This window comes from Schistosoma mansoni, chromosome W (genome assembly GCF_000237925.1).
Source record: "Schistosoma mansoni strain Puerto Rico chromosome W, complete genome".
Classification (NCBI taxonomy): domain Eukaryota; kingdom Metazoa; phylum Platyhelminthes; class Trematoda; order Strigeidida; family Schistosomatidae; genus Schistosoma; species Schistosoma mansoni.
Genome location: NC_031502.1, coordinates 9627443 through 9641497, shown reverse-complemented (window position 1 = coordinate 9641497; position 14055 = coordinate 9627443). Strand labels below are relative to the sequence as shown.

The following is a 14055-nucleotide window of genomic DNA, read 5'->3' as shown; positions in this document are numbered from 1 at the left end:
GACACGGTTTTCGTCGCATATAGGGCTGATCAACTGAGTGTACCTGAATCCCAGTGCAGATGCTCAATCCGGCAATCACGTAAGTACCTTTCACTTCAAACACCGAATGCGTTATCTACTGAACAACTAAGTTCACTATCTTGTGCGACCGGGGTAAAATGTATTGCTTATTTCTAAGTGTTTGAATTTTCCATTGTTGATTTTAAAGTCTGACTTTCGAAAGAAAGATGCTTATTTGAGTCCCTGAGTGAACTTGAGAAATAGAATGCAAATAAATCCGGCTGACGAGTCCCAAATAGGACGTAAAGTGCATCTTAGATTCTAATCCTTTCCATTGTCCTTTTTTAGGTAAATAAGCAAAGTGTGGTCACTAGAGTAAGCCAATGCTAAAGCAAACTGCAGTTGACGCCGAATAGTTGAATATATTCAGCTAGAAACCCTGTTTAACGTTGATTTCATAACAGCTGATTGATGTTGGTGATTAAACAAAAAGAAAACTGGTTAGAATGCAGTGAATAAGTAGTCTACTTCACTCATTTATATAGGGAATGAAACACAGATTGAATAGCTCAGTCTGAATAACTGAAGACAAACAAATCTCCATCGTTCTGAATACATAACTCCTCCATCAGCACTGACGGGAGTTAAAAACGACAACAGGTATAAAGGTGGTAAAATCTCACTCAGAGCCACCACGTGGCACTGCTGGGTAGTGAGGGCAACTTTGCTAGCCAGTATGGGTAGTCGGAGAGATTCTATTAATCTACCATTTTGCTGTAAACCCGATCGACTGGGTTCTAATTTCGGAGCTCATTGAAATCTTACGGAATGCCCGATATTTACTCTTATGTAATTGAATTGCATGAGTCTTGGATTATGATGTTGTGTATGCAGGTATATGCTAAGGGTACGCGTCGGGCTTGCAAAAGGAACGTGGCATATATGTATAACTTCGTTAATAGGCAAGCGTTCAGTATTTTTATGAGTAACTTGTAAAAAAAAATTTTTAAGTCTATTATTAACTCATCTCAATATACATCTTTTATGACAGGAAAACTGAAAAGTGTTATCTGTAAAATTAATGAATAACTTTCAACTGAGTACTTGATAAATTCGACTTTTCTTTCAGTAGAATAATCATAGTTGTTATTATCACTGACACTGAACATTGAATTTAAGTGTTTACTCATAAATACTTAAGTTATATACACTTACACCTGATAAATCATAAATTCTTTTTCCTTCTAAATGGTAAGAATAACGTAAGAAAACCTTTTCTCAAACATTATTATTTTAGTAAGTGAGTAGGACAGTATTCTTAACACCTGGCTTGTGGCCCTTGGGGCATATTTCTTTAATTTGCACTTCCTTGAATCCGTTCATTTGAATTATTTGAAATCAAAATATGATTCTTCTTTCTTTTCAGATAATTTTAATATATATATTATAATAATTAAAGCAAAACAAACTTTAACTTAAGTGGGTTATTGATTGTTATTATTTTAAGCATGACTGATTAAAGCATAAGATTTTTAATTTGTCACATCGTTTATAATTGTAATATCTTATAGTTTACGTGATGGACTTACCTCAGTTAAGTAACCACTAAAAATCAGGAAGCAGTGAGTAGCTATTTCGTCCCAGTATGGAACTTCTCGTCATTTTGTGTCAAATAAAGTTGGAATTATAAACCGTTGGATGCCAACTCAACGGTGTAAAGTGTAAGCACGTGGCTCGAGACCTGAAGGTTCTGGTTCCCATCCCTAGTGGGGTTGCTGGTGCTCAATTCCGGGAGGTCCCACACTAAGGTGAAATAGCTGCCCATTGCTTCCTGGTTTTAAATGATTGTCTAATTAATGCCAACATGTGAGTTAAACTATGATATTCAAAAATCACCACTAACTCTTAGTACCAATAATGAAGCTGTCTGTCTGAGAATAGGTTGATTTTAGTTTCATTCAAACCAGTACATTATACTGATGAAAGTTTATAAAGAATTCTATCATTTCGAGTCCTCTCAAGTAATTCTCTGAGTATGCTTCATACTTAATAAGATGCCTTATAGTCCAAAGCTAAAGAATGAGCATTGACGATTGTTATGGCATTGAGCTGACAGTAATAAAAATGATATTATTTTGATGAATCCTTTCATCATGTAGAAAAACTCTTAAATCGAACGATAAAAACGATCACCTAATGGAATATTGGGTTGTATTATTACTTTACTCGAAATTGCAATATCTAATGACGTGTCACATATCAAATTGGCTAAAATAGTGAGTGTTTATTACTGCATTCAAATAACTCATGTTTAAAATGTTATGTAACAACATAGTTACACTTATTATTATGAGCTGAAATTCTCACAAATTAAGGGAAGAATCATCTAATTCATACGAGCTGGAGACTCCTCATCAAAACATAACTGTGACTACACACAAGAAGGAACCTAAGTATATTACAGTCTCACAAACAGTGTGACATAACTAAACCACTGACTCGACTTACATTGGTGCGTATTTTAAGCATTTGAAGAAATTAAATAAACTTAGTTGTGACGTACATATGAAGGTTTTATTTTATTCTATCTAATAAAAAGTAATGTTAAATTAATTTTATTCTTATGTACAAGGTGGACATTAAAATATCTTTTAATGTTTACTCATAAAATTAGATTATCTTTCCTACTAAACAGTCAATGAGCGGGTGGTTTAATTGTCATTGTGATTTATTAGCTTTCTAACTAGTGCTAAATTACCAAAATCTGTCAGACTATTATTCGTAACAATAGCATTAATAAATATTAAGAATAATACTGTTCAATATCATTCTAAAGAACTTTAATCATATTTATATGAACACTGATGCAGTTTTGGGCTTTTTCATTTGCGTGACACGTGGGGTTCAACTATGTTTGACAAACTCCGCCTGTAGCTCCTCCGAGGGCTACTGCCGGTCCCAAGCCCGGATAAAGGAGGAGCTAAAAAAACGCTAACCAGAAAAAATCATTCAAACCATTCAAACTCTGCCCTGGGAGTAGAAGGAATAATTATGACGTCTCATGATGAAAGCCGAGTTCCTTCGGAAGTCATGAGGCCGATGCACCTTCTAACAATCAGAGCGACAATTTTTATAGGTACATGAAATGTCTGGACAATGTGGGAGACTGGAAGAGTCTTCCAAATTGCTGCTGAAATGAGAAAATACAACCTGGAGGTGCTTGGAATCAGTGAAACACATCGGACGCAGGTTGGACAACAACGACTATCTTCAGGGGAACTTCTGTTATACTCCGGCCATGAAGAAGAAAATGCCCCACATACACAAGGTGAGAGATTTGCAAACCTATGTGCCTTCAATAAACTGGTCATGGGTGGCACCATATTCCCACACAAAAACATACACAAAGCCACATGGACTTCACCGGATCACACTACACAGAACCAAATCGACCATATCTGCATCAACAAAAAGTTCAGGAGGACGATGGAGGATGTGAGAACCAGGAGAGAAGCTGATATAGCACCAGATCATCATTTGCTGGTCGCCAAGATGAAACTAAAACTTGAGAAGCACTGGACAACTGCGCGGACAACATCACAGAAGTTCAACACGGCCTTTCTTCGAGATGCAGACAAACTCAACAAATTCAACATAGCCCTCAACAATACGTTCCAGGCCTTTCATGATCTACTCAACGGAGAGGGAACTACCATGGAGAGCAACTGGAAAGGTATCAAGGAGGCAATCATTTCAACATGTCAGAAGGTTCTGGGCCAAAAGAAGCACCATCTCAAGGAATGGATCACTGTTGGTACACTGGATAAGATTGAAGAGAGGAGGAACAAGAAGGCAGCAATCAATATCAGCCGAACAATAGAAGAAAAAGCCTATGCACAAGCTGAATACACAGAAGTGAACAAGCAATTGAAGAAGAGCATCAGAATCGACAAACGTGAGTATGTGGAGGATTTAGTAATGACGGCGGAGAAGGCTACAAGAGAAGAAAACATGAGACAACTGTATGATACAACAAAGAAACTTGCTGGAAATTACCGTAAGCCAGAAAGACCAGTGAAAAGCAATGAAGGCAAAGTAATCACCGACATTGAAGAACAACGAAACAGGTGGGTAGAACACTTCAAAGAACTCTTGAATCGACCAGCTCCACTGAACCCACCCAACATCGAAGCAGCACCCACACACCTCCCAATCGATATTGGCCCACCAACAATTGAAGAGATCAGCATGGCCATCAGACAAATCAAGAGTGGCAAAGCAGCGGGACCAGACAACATCCCGGAAGAGGCACTGGAAGCAAATGTAGCAGCAACTGCAAAGATACTCCACATTCTTATTTCAGAAAGATTTGGGACGAAGAACAAGTACCAACAGACTGGAAAGAAGGACTTCTGATCAAAATACCAAAGAAAGGCGATCTCAGCAAGTGCGACAACTACAGGGGCATCACTCTTCTCTCAATACCAGGAAAAGTCTTCAACAGGGTATTGTTAAACAGAATGAAGGATTCCGTAGACGCCCAACTTCGAGATCAACAGGCTGGATTTCGTAAGAATCGATCGTGTACAGACCAAATCGCTACTCTACGGATCATTGTGGAATGGAATTCATCACTGTACATCAACTTCATTGACTACGAGAAAGCATTTGATGGCGTGGACGGGACAACACTATGGAGGCTTCTTCGACACTACGGCGTGCCTGAGAAGATAGTCAATATCATACGGAACTCCTATGATGGACTAAACTGCCAAATCGTCCACGGAGGACAACTCACCGACTCGTTTGAAGTAAAGACTGGTGTTAGACAAGGTTGTTTACTCTCACCCTTTCTCTTTCACCTGGTGATCGACTGGATCATGAAGACGTCAATATCTGGAGGGAAGCATGGGATACAATGGACAACTAGGATGCAGCTGGATGAATTAGACTTCGCAGATGATCTGACTCTTCTATCACACACGCAACAACAAATGCAGGAGAAAACGACCAGAGTAGCAGCAGCCTCAGCAGCAGTAGGTCTCAATATAAACAAAGGGAAATGCAAGATTCTCCGATACAATACAACATGCACCAATCAAATTGCACTTGACGGAGAAGCTTTGGAGGATGTGGAAACCTTTACATATCTGGACAGCATCATTGATGAACACGGTGGATCAGATGCAGATATGAGGGAGAGGATTGGCAAAACAAGAGCAGCATATTTACAACTGAAGAACATCTGGAACTCAAAACAATTGTCAACCAACACCAAGGTTAGAATTCTCAATACAAATGTCAAGACAGTTCTACTGTATGTGGCGGAGACGTGGAGAACTACGAAAGCCATTATCCAGCAGATACAAGTGTTTACCAACAGTTGTCTACGCAAGATACTTCAGATCCGTTGGCCAGACACTATCAGCAACAAGTTACTGTGGGAGACAACAAACCAGATTCCAGTGGAGGAAGAAATCAGGAAGAAGAACTGGAAGTGGGTTGGGCACACTTTCAGGAAATCACTCAATTGCGTCACAAGACAAGCCCCCACATGGAATCCTGAAGGCCAAAGGAGAAGAGGAAGACCAAAGAACACATTACGCGGAGAAATAGAGACAGACATGAGAAGAATGAACAAAAACTGGATAGAACTAGAAAAGAAGGCCCAGGACAGATTGGGTTGGAGAATGCTGGTCGGCGGCTTATGCTCTATTGGGAGTAACAGGCGTAAAGTAAAAGTAAAAAACAGTTTGACATTCAAAGGTCTTATGCTTTACTTTTAAGAGTCTCAACGGCTTACAATACTGAATAGTTTAAAAAACAGGACGAAACATTTATCCTATCCGTCTTACAGTCCTATAAATGAAAAGGATTTTTGAGAATTATTTTTTGATTACTCAAGATTTGCGAAGAAGGTTATTTTCATTGTTTAGAATTTTTTCCATCAAATGATATAATTTACTTTATTCATTAACTTGTAAATGTAACAATATTGTGAAAAGATTCATCGATAAAATGTCACTTGAAAGACTTTTTCTTATAATGAATATGCGGGACCCCTTGATTTTATACTACTGAATAAATACTTCAATTAGATAATTATGATTAGACATGTTTTGTCACTAAGTCTCAATAAGCATCATGTGTAATGAATTAACTTGGAAATATTGAACAAAGCGAAAGGTTGCATACAGTAAAGTTATCATAGTTAATGCGTATTATGATGGTATAAAAAAATTATATCACAATTAAATAGTTTCTCAGACTGTGAAGAAATATCATCTATATAATGAATACTATAAAGTCAACTTTATTCTTAGTAAATAACTAATTTTTATATATGATTTTATCACTGAAGAATAGAAATAACTTTAACAAAATAAACTCATAATTCTAGTTGCTAACGTCACAAGCTTATGAAATTCTAGTGAAATCATTGAATCAATCGTGACAAATCATGATTGTCTATCCACTAATGACCAGCTTCGAAATGGAGTTCCCAAGGTTTTTGAAGAGATTTCGTTGTCTGTGAAGTCGAAGTACAAATGAGGCAATCATAAGTTTCTAACGTCTGCAGCTAAGCTATTCTCCAGAAAAAAACACTACATATCACATCAGTTCATGAAAAAATAATTTTAAAGAGTGTGATACTAAGAAGTAATATGGTTGTATATGTTAGTGTATGAAAAAAAAGATTATGATCATAGAAATAAAGTAAGTAAACTATTTAGTTCAGGATGCTAGATGTTACTCCAGGAAAAGCTCAAAAATCCTGCACTCATCTCTTCAAGTCAAACAAATGACTAGCAGTAGGAGATAAATAAAGGATATCGAAGACCTAAATACAACAAACATTAAGTACGAGAAATGTTAGAATTTGAAATGATATTAAAAGTAGGTTGTCCTAGAGACAAATCCTTCATCGACAATGCTGCAATACAATGAAAAACTATATTTCAGCCGTTGATGAAGTATGTCAGGGATATGAAGAATGTTTTGACATTATCAGGTACATTTAAAGATAATCACCATTCTGTATAATTCCATTAAGTAGTTGACTTGTAGAATCATATGTAGAGAAATGATAAATAAGGGATTTGAAATGAGACGACTAGTTCAGAAAGTATATTTACTCTAAATAATACATGAGTTTTCATTGAGATAGTACATGACATTGAACAATCACACTTGGTAGTTTCGTATCATCAAAAATAAAACTTGCGGTGGATAACTAACCACTAATTTGCATTTAGGTATTATGACAATACATTTATTATCCTGAAAGCACGAACAGTTTTTAGGTCAAATGGGTAAATTACCTATCATTGTTTTTATATGTATACCACCACGGAAATACCATCCCTTCCTGAGAGATGTGACTTAACAATTTCAGTTGATGACTGATACCAAACTGGTTTTCATCATATGAAAAAGGCAACTAGTACAAAAATAAATCAACCAAACTATCAATAATACAAAGGTTTTTATATACACTCACATACTTAGTTTTATATCTACTGACTTCGGTCGTGAATAGTTTTTATTCTATAAACAAATGCTTCAAATATTGTGCAACAAATAATATTTATTTCAATAGTTGAGATCATGAGTTAATTGAAGCTAGACCACCATGGAAAACCTGGAAGCACTGGACGGTCGTTTCGTCCTATTATGGGACTTCCCATCAGTGCGCATCCACAATCCCACCTCGCGAGATTCGAACCCAGGACCTATCAGTCTCGCGCGTGAGCGCTTGACCTCTAGACCACTGAGCTGGCATCCAACAGAGTTAATGTCTAACTTCAACCAATCCACGAAATTGAGCGACACATCCACCATTGTCTTCAGTGAGTTACTATCTCACAACAGACCTGGATGAACTCCATTGGTCACTGCTTCTCACTAGAATAATACTTACCTAATCGACTTTCTTTCCAGTTTCGAACAGCAATTAAAATTATATTTCACCATTAATTCGTTATTATTTCATTCGTACTGGTCTTGTAACCTAGAGATATAACCTATCTTTTACCTTCTTAAATTGTACAAGATTCCATTCACTATAAAAGTATCATATCAGACAGATCATTTTGTAAAAAATCAGACTGTCAATTAAATAAATATGATTTTAAATGAAATTATAATTTGTTATTTGTTACAAATTAATTTTTCACACTGGTTTCCATTGTATTTTTATTCATATGCCGGTTACGTAATCCTGTACATAGAAGTATTTATGATAGATGTTTATAAATATTAGTGCAATAAACTAATCCTTTCTATCAAACAAATATGATATTGAACAAATATATATGTACCGTATGGGGTTATCAATTATAGGTCACGTTCAATCTGCAGGTGTCTATGTACAAATGAATCTTTATGTGTTCAGTTTGATTCTGTGTTCAATTATAAATTATTATGATGATGTAATTAATTCTTAGCAAATATAAGAAGGGGGTCTTGTTTATACGTCTGTATATGCATATGGTCTGAGTATGTTTTTCACATAAAATTCATGCTATAACTATCTTTATAATAAAGATTATGATGACGATAAGACTGATTGTTATCATTAAGTTTATGATCAATACAATAAAAGTTAAACTTAGTTCTAATTGAATCATTGTAGTAATTTATATAAATATAGAATGAGCAAACATTAATGAAATCTATACAATATATCTTATATACAAACAATAACAATATAACTGTTTACAATTAAAATTTTTATGTTTGTACTAAAACTAATGTTTGTTTACAAACATTTAAGAATCATAATGACCTATCTAAATGAATGATAAGATGTTTTATGTGATATCTTAGAAAGTAGCACTATAAAGCTGAAACATGATGACTAGAACTATACTATCTCAATATTAAAGGGAAGTACATATAATATAAACGTTTCTATTCGAGTCCCATGTGCGGGATCGTGGATGTGCTCTGCTGACGAATCCCATACTAGAACAAAACGACCACCCAGTGCTTCCAGGTTTTTAATGGTAGTAAAACATTAAGCGGGTCATGATCTCAGTTATAACTATTTATATTTCAAATAATTTTCCCTCGTACTGAAGGTTTTCAAAAATCTAAACATGAAAATATCAACCTTATATGGTGATAAGTCCAGTTTCTTGGTACAGTATATGGTGAACTAGAATAATACTATAATTTTGGACCTTTTTTTCCAATGTTACCGTCTTGGATTATGTTTTTAGTAAATCGACCAGACAATCACTATCCTATATCCAATTACATCATCGTCACTTTCTCGTTTAATCCGTTCAGCTATAATATTGAAATTGTTGGGAATGGAAAGTATTATTAATTATTTCTTTTGATCAGTAAAATAAATACATTTTTACTACATGTTACACAATAAAATCATGATTGTAAACCATTTCAACTACTGATATAAATCGGTCTGTATGTGGATGACCTGGAGCATACGAAATAAAATGAGTTCATCTCATCCTACACTGTTTGTTATTTTCATTTCACAAATGTTTATCAAGAGATTCAGTTGCATGAAAGTATCCAATATACAAAATTCCAGTTCAAATAACCTATATATGATATTTATCAAATATATTTACATATTTATTTACCTCTAAAAGCATGGTAACCTTGTTCATAATAAATGCTCGTAATTAAACATATCTTCCAGATTGGTGTTAAGTTTACACTACAAGGGAAGTACAGAAAAGATTTTCGACGATATAAATCAAATTTTGTTAGACTTTTTGAAATCTTAAAGTTTGAAGACTCTTTAAACTGTAAAGACTCGGTAAATTAGTTGTAACTTTGTATTTCGATTTTATATGAGTTTTTTTTTAAATCAGTAAATCTCCAACAAACTTACATTAATAACACTAACTATCAGTCTTCAGGTACCTGTGTCCTACTCTAGTTTCGACACCTGATATCTTTTTCACGATTACAATCATCTAGTTTTAATCCAATCTTTAGAAAACACATCGTAATTATAATCGTGGAGTTATTTTATTCAATCATTTCATTTAATAATGAAGGTTTAAACAGCACATCTACAAAGAAATTTAAAACTTAATTATTTCGGAAAATTAATCACACTTTCATAATATTCAAAATGTGAATAATAATCTGTCTCTTTGTACCACATCGAACACCTACCATTTTAAATGGTTAACAAAGTATTTCGGATATTTGTTTAATTTTCATGGGAATTAAATTTACAGGTGTGTTTGTTTTGTTTTATTATGCAGAAGGTTTGGCAAGATATATGTATGCGATAGTTTATTTCATAAATGAACAAGAGAACTTAAAATATCTTGTCAATCTATCAATATTTTGTAATATTTGACCCAGATAACGAAAAAAAAAAGAAGTTACACTTATATATAAATATGCTGATGAATGTGAATAAAAAACGGTTGATCATTCCTGAAGATAAAAAGAAATACTCACTTTATTCTCTTATGTTAAAAATATGCCCCACCCCAGATGTCAACATTCACTTTGATACACACAAACATGCGAGTAAATAACGCTTTAAAAGAGTAGATAATTTATACATACATAAATTATATCTATATTTTTTATAGAGAATTTTGTCAGGCACATATGTTTTATGACCTTTTTCTCCCAAAAAAAAGACGAATTTGTGATCAGCTAGTGGAAATCACCAGTTGATTGGATTATTTTTTTCTTATTTCACCATGAAAATTGAATACTTTTCTCCGTTGACTTACTTGCCTACTTAGTGGCTCCCATTTACTTATTTTAAAAAAGATTATTATCATTTTCAGGATACATAAGAAAATTGACAAATGTTTTATGGTATTATTATGCTAACCCATTTACCTATCTACCTACCTACTTACATGTCAATGGTTTTTATTTTTTAGCTATTTTGCACGCCTGTCTATCAAAGAATACTTATCATTGAATGGATTAGCTTGTTTAATACTTAAAATTTTCTCATGAATGATTTAATATTGAAAGTTGCATTTTTTTTTCAAGCTTAAATTCTGTGACCCAAGAAAATGTAACGTCTACATATAAATTTAACATAATTCTACGACTGTACTGAGAAAAGAGGGGAAGTTCATTTATGATTAATGTGCACCGTAAGTAATAGGTTATTACATAGTACTGGTTAAATTCAGTTGGTGCTATTCGTGAATACAATCAAATTATAGTGTTTATTGATTATGAAGTAAAGTAAACTAAAATGTTAGCGACTGATAATTATTTTCTTAATTATTAATAATACTCTTAAGCAAATCGATGTGTTGGTGATATACACCATTACTAAACCCACGTTAGTTAGTTTCATAAGCAAATAAATTAACATTTGTCATAAACTCAATACAGGATAAAATAAACAATCGTCTGATATTTTCATCACAGAAATTTGATTACTTACTATTCCTGATTAATGTAAATACTTTGGGTCAATGAATCCCAATTAATAGTTAATATTTTGTATAACTTCCTATTAGTGTTTGGGATATTACTCATAGTGATCAGTAATTATCGATTTTCATAGCAACCGAATATTGTGTTTCGGTTTCAGTCTTTGCAATTGCTTTGTTCTTTTCATAGATTTTGTATAATTTAAGAGTTCGCTATCATTTTTCCTTGAAAAACATACATTCTAAATGATATTTTGATCATGATAACACATGTTTTAGGTTGTTGAAGGTTATCCTTCAGACTACCTCCCAACCATCTAACATTTGAACATGATGTCTTCAATACAGAGTCACTTAGACGAATGGCCGAATTAAACTTTAATTGACAGGATCTGGTCAACCCTGAAAGACTAGACAAACGTGACAATTGCCACTATTCAGTTATCTATCGCTTGTAACATTCTTTATCCTGGATTGATTCGAAGTAACTATTGTTTCGCTGAAGACAAAATCAACCTATTGATTGAGGTCTAGATTATAGATTACCGGTCTATCGTCTGATTATTTCGCAACCTGAAGGCGTTGGGTTGATTTTTGTGTATAGTCGCGGAAGTCTACTATCGGAAAGCTCCAAACTAGAAATGAACGACTGCGATTAGAATTATCTTAAGAAATGGCATTTGAATAATAGGCAGTCATGAAAACTCACTACCCTAGTCAATCGAGTTCTATCATTTGGATTGATAAGTAATTAGTTTACTGTAATTGCCAATTTTAATGCGGAAATATTTAGCAGGCACATTCCTATTGTTTATGTCTACTTGAGCTAAGTTTTTTTAAGTATCGAAATGACAAATCACATTCTCAATCCAATAATTTTTGTGGTTCATCCTCCTTATTGTGAATGAAATGATTTTTTCTAATCATGACTTAAGGTTAAGAAATTATATTATTTGAATTATGCACCTAAGTTTAAATAGTCAGTTGCATTTGGGATATCTATTTTCTGTTTTTCGGATTATCAGATAAAAATAAGTTTGAAAAGTCATAATTATACCTTGTCGACTAAGTGTCAGCTAGTTGAGAGCCGTAACTTTTGGCTAATTACTGTGAATAACTAATCATTAAATCTTAAAAACATGGTTCATAGAATAATGGAGTCAAATGCAAGGTAGGTTTTTGTTAACTACAAGGACTGAATAACCATTTATTCTCATAATAAAAATGTAAATAACTTCATTTTATGGGTAGAATTGGTCTTCCACAAAGTACATTTAAGTAATGCACTAATCGTTTAGTTGTAACAATAAAAAGTGAGCATTCATCATAACCTATCTTCATATTTAGATCAAATATGAAACTAAAAATGTTAAAAGATATAGCGAAGGGGAATAATATAAAACTTTTTGTAAAAATATACATAATTTGATGGGATTTCTAGTTCATCATGTCAAAATCTAATTACTTCTTTTTTTAAAAACAGTTTAAACAAAGTTTCAGTGAATTCGTTAAATCCTAAATTGACTTCACCTATTACTTTGAAAAGTTAACAACCTGAAAATCAATTTGAATGGAGTGAACTATTGATCGGCTAGCTTATTCTTGGACAAGACTTACCAACAGTATTTAGACTAAACGATTACACAGAATCATTTATTGGATAATCCAAAAAGGAATTTCATTGTTTAATTTGTTCAATTCTATTTCACTAATGATATTATAGAATTCATCCTATGACGATAAATATATATTACTAGTCTGACAAAACATAGAACTTAAGGTTTATTCCAGTTATATTCAACGATAACGTTGACCTGTTTTTCGGAAACCCATCACTTCTCCCTTATCAAAAGTTTTAAATCAATCACTCTGAAGTTGAAGATCATCAAGGCTATAAATCGGTCTATTACGTAAACTGTTCATGGTAATCAGTATAATTACCATGCATATTATCCATCATCCTTCAACGATAATTTCTATGTTAAAAACATCACTGTTTCGCATTTAAGTAACTACATTACAGATGTACTATACTATTTTACAAAATCCTTCCATTAGTTTTTTTAAGAAATACTGGTGGTTTAATCAAAAAATTTTCCAATAACTATTCAAATATTATACAGATAACTTCAACAAAAGTACAAATATGAATAAAAGTATAGTATGTACAAATCATTATAGATATTCTTCATTTATGTACATGGAAGTAATAAGATTTCAGTATATTATTAATCATTGGACGGAGAGGGTAGAATAATCTTTCTCCATATATTACTTGCATAATCAAAGTTTATATCAACAATATGGAGAGAACAGTAATAGTTTTTAATTATTGAAACAGATAACAATTGAATATGTAATAAGTAATAGATCATCTTATTTGATTGTTGTTTTATTGATCTTGTCATTACTATACTACTGATAATTATAACAATTACTTTTCAATATTGAACAGTTTGAAAGACATTTGTTTAGTGTGTACACATTGAGACGCTGCATCATATCCGGTGAAGAAATGTAGCCAGTTGATTACTCCAAAAAAAAAACCTGAAAACAGAAAGAAATAGGAAATAAAATTATGAAAAATAACTTTATATTAGAATATTTTCATTAACATATCTGATTAAATCACCTATTTTTCGGCTAATAAAGA

At 33.3% G+C, this 14055-nt stretch overlaps 1 protein-coding gene across 1 annotated transcript in view; it reads right to left on the bottom strand.

The window, feature by feature from the left end:
* Positions 1-10008: 10008 nt before the first annotated feature.
* Positions 10009-14055, bottom strand: part of Smp_180660 (hypothetical protein) — a gene marked incomplete at both ends in the record, with an annotated part of 8081 nt that continues 4034 nt past the window's right edge. The window contains one exon of the mRNA XM_018788473.1: positions 10009-10052. Within this exon, the coding sequence (XP_018654012.1) occupies positions 10009-10052 (44 nt within the window). The remainder of the gene's footprint in view (positions 10053-14055) is intronic.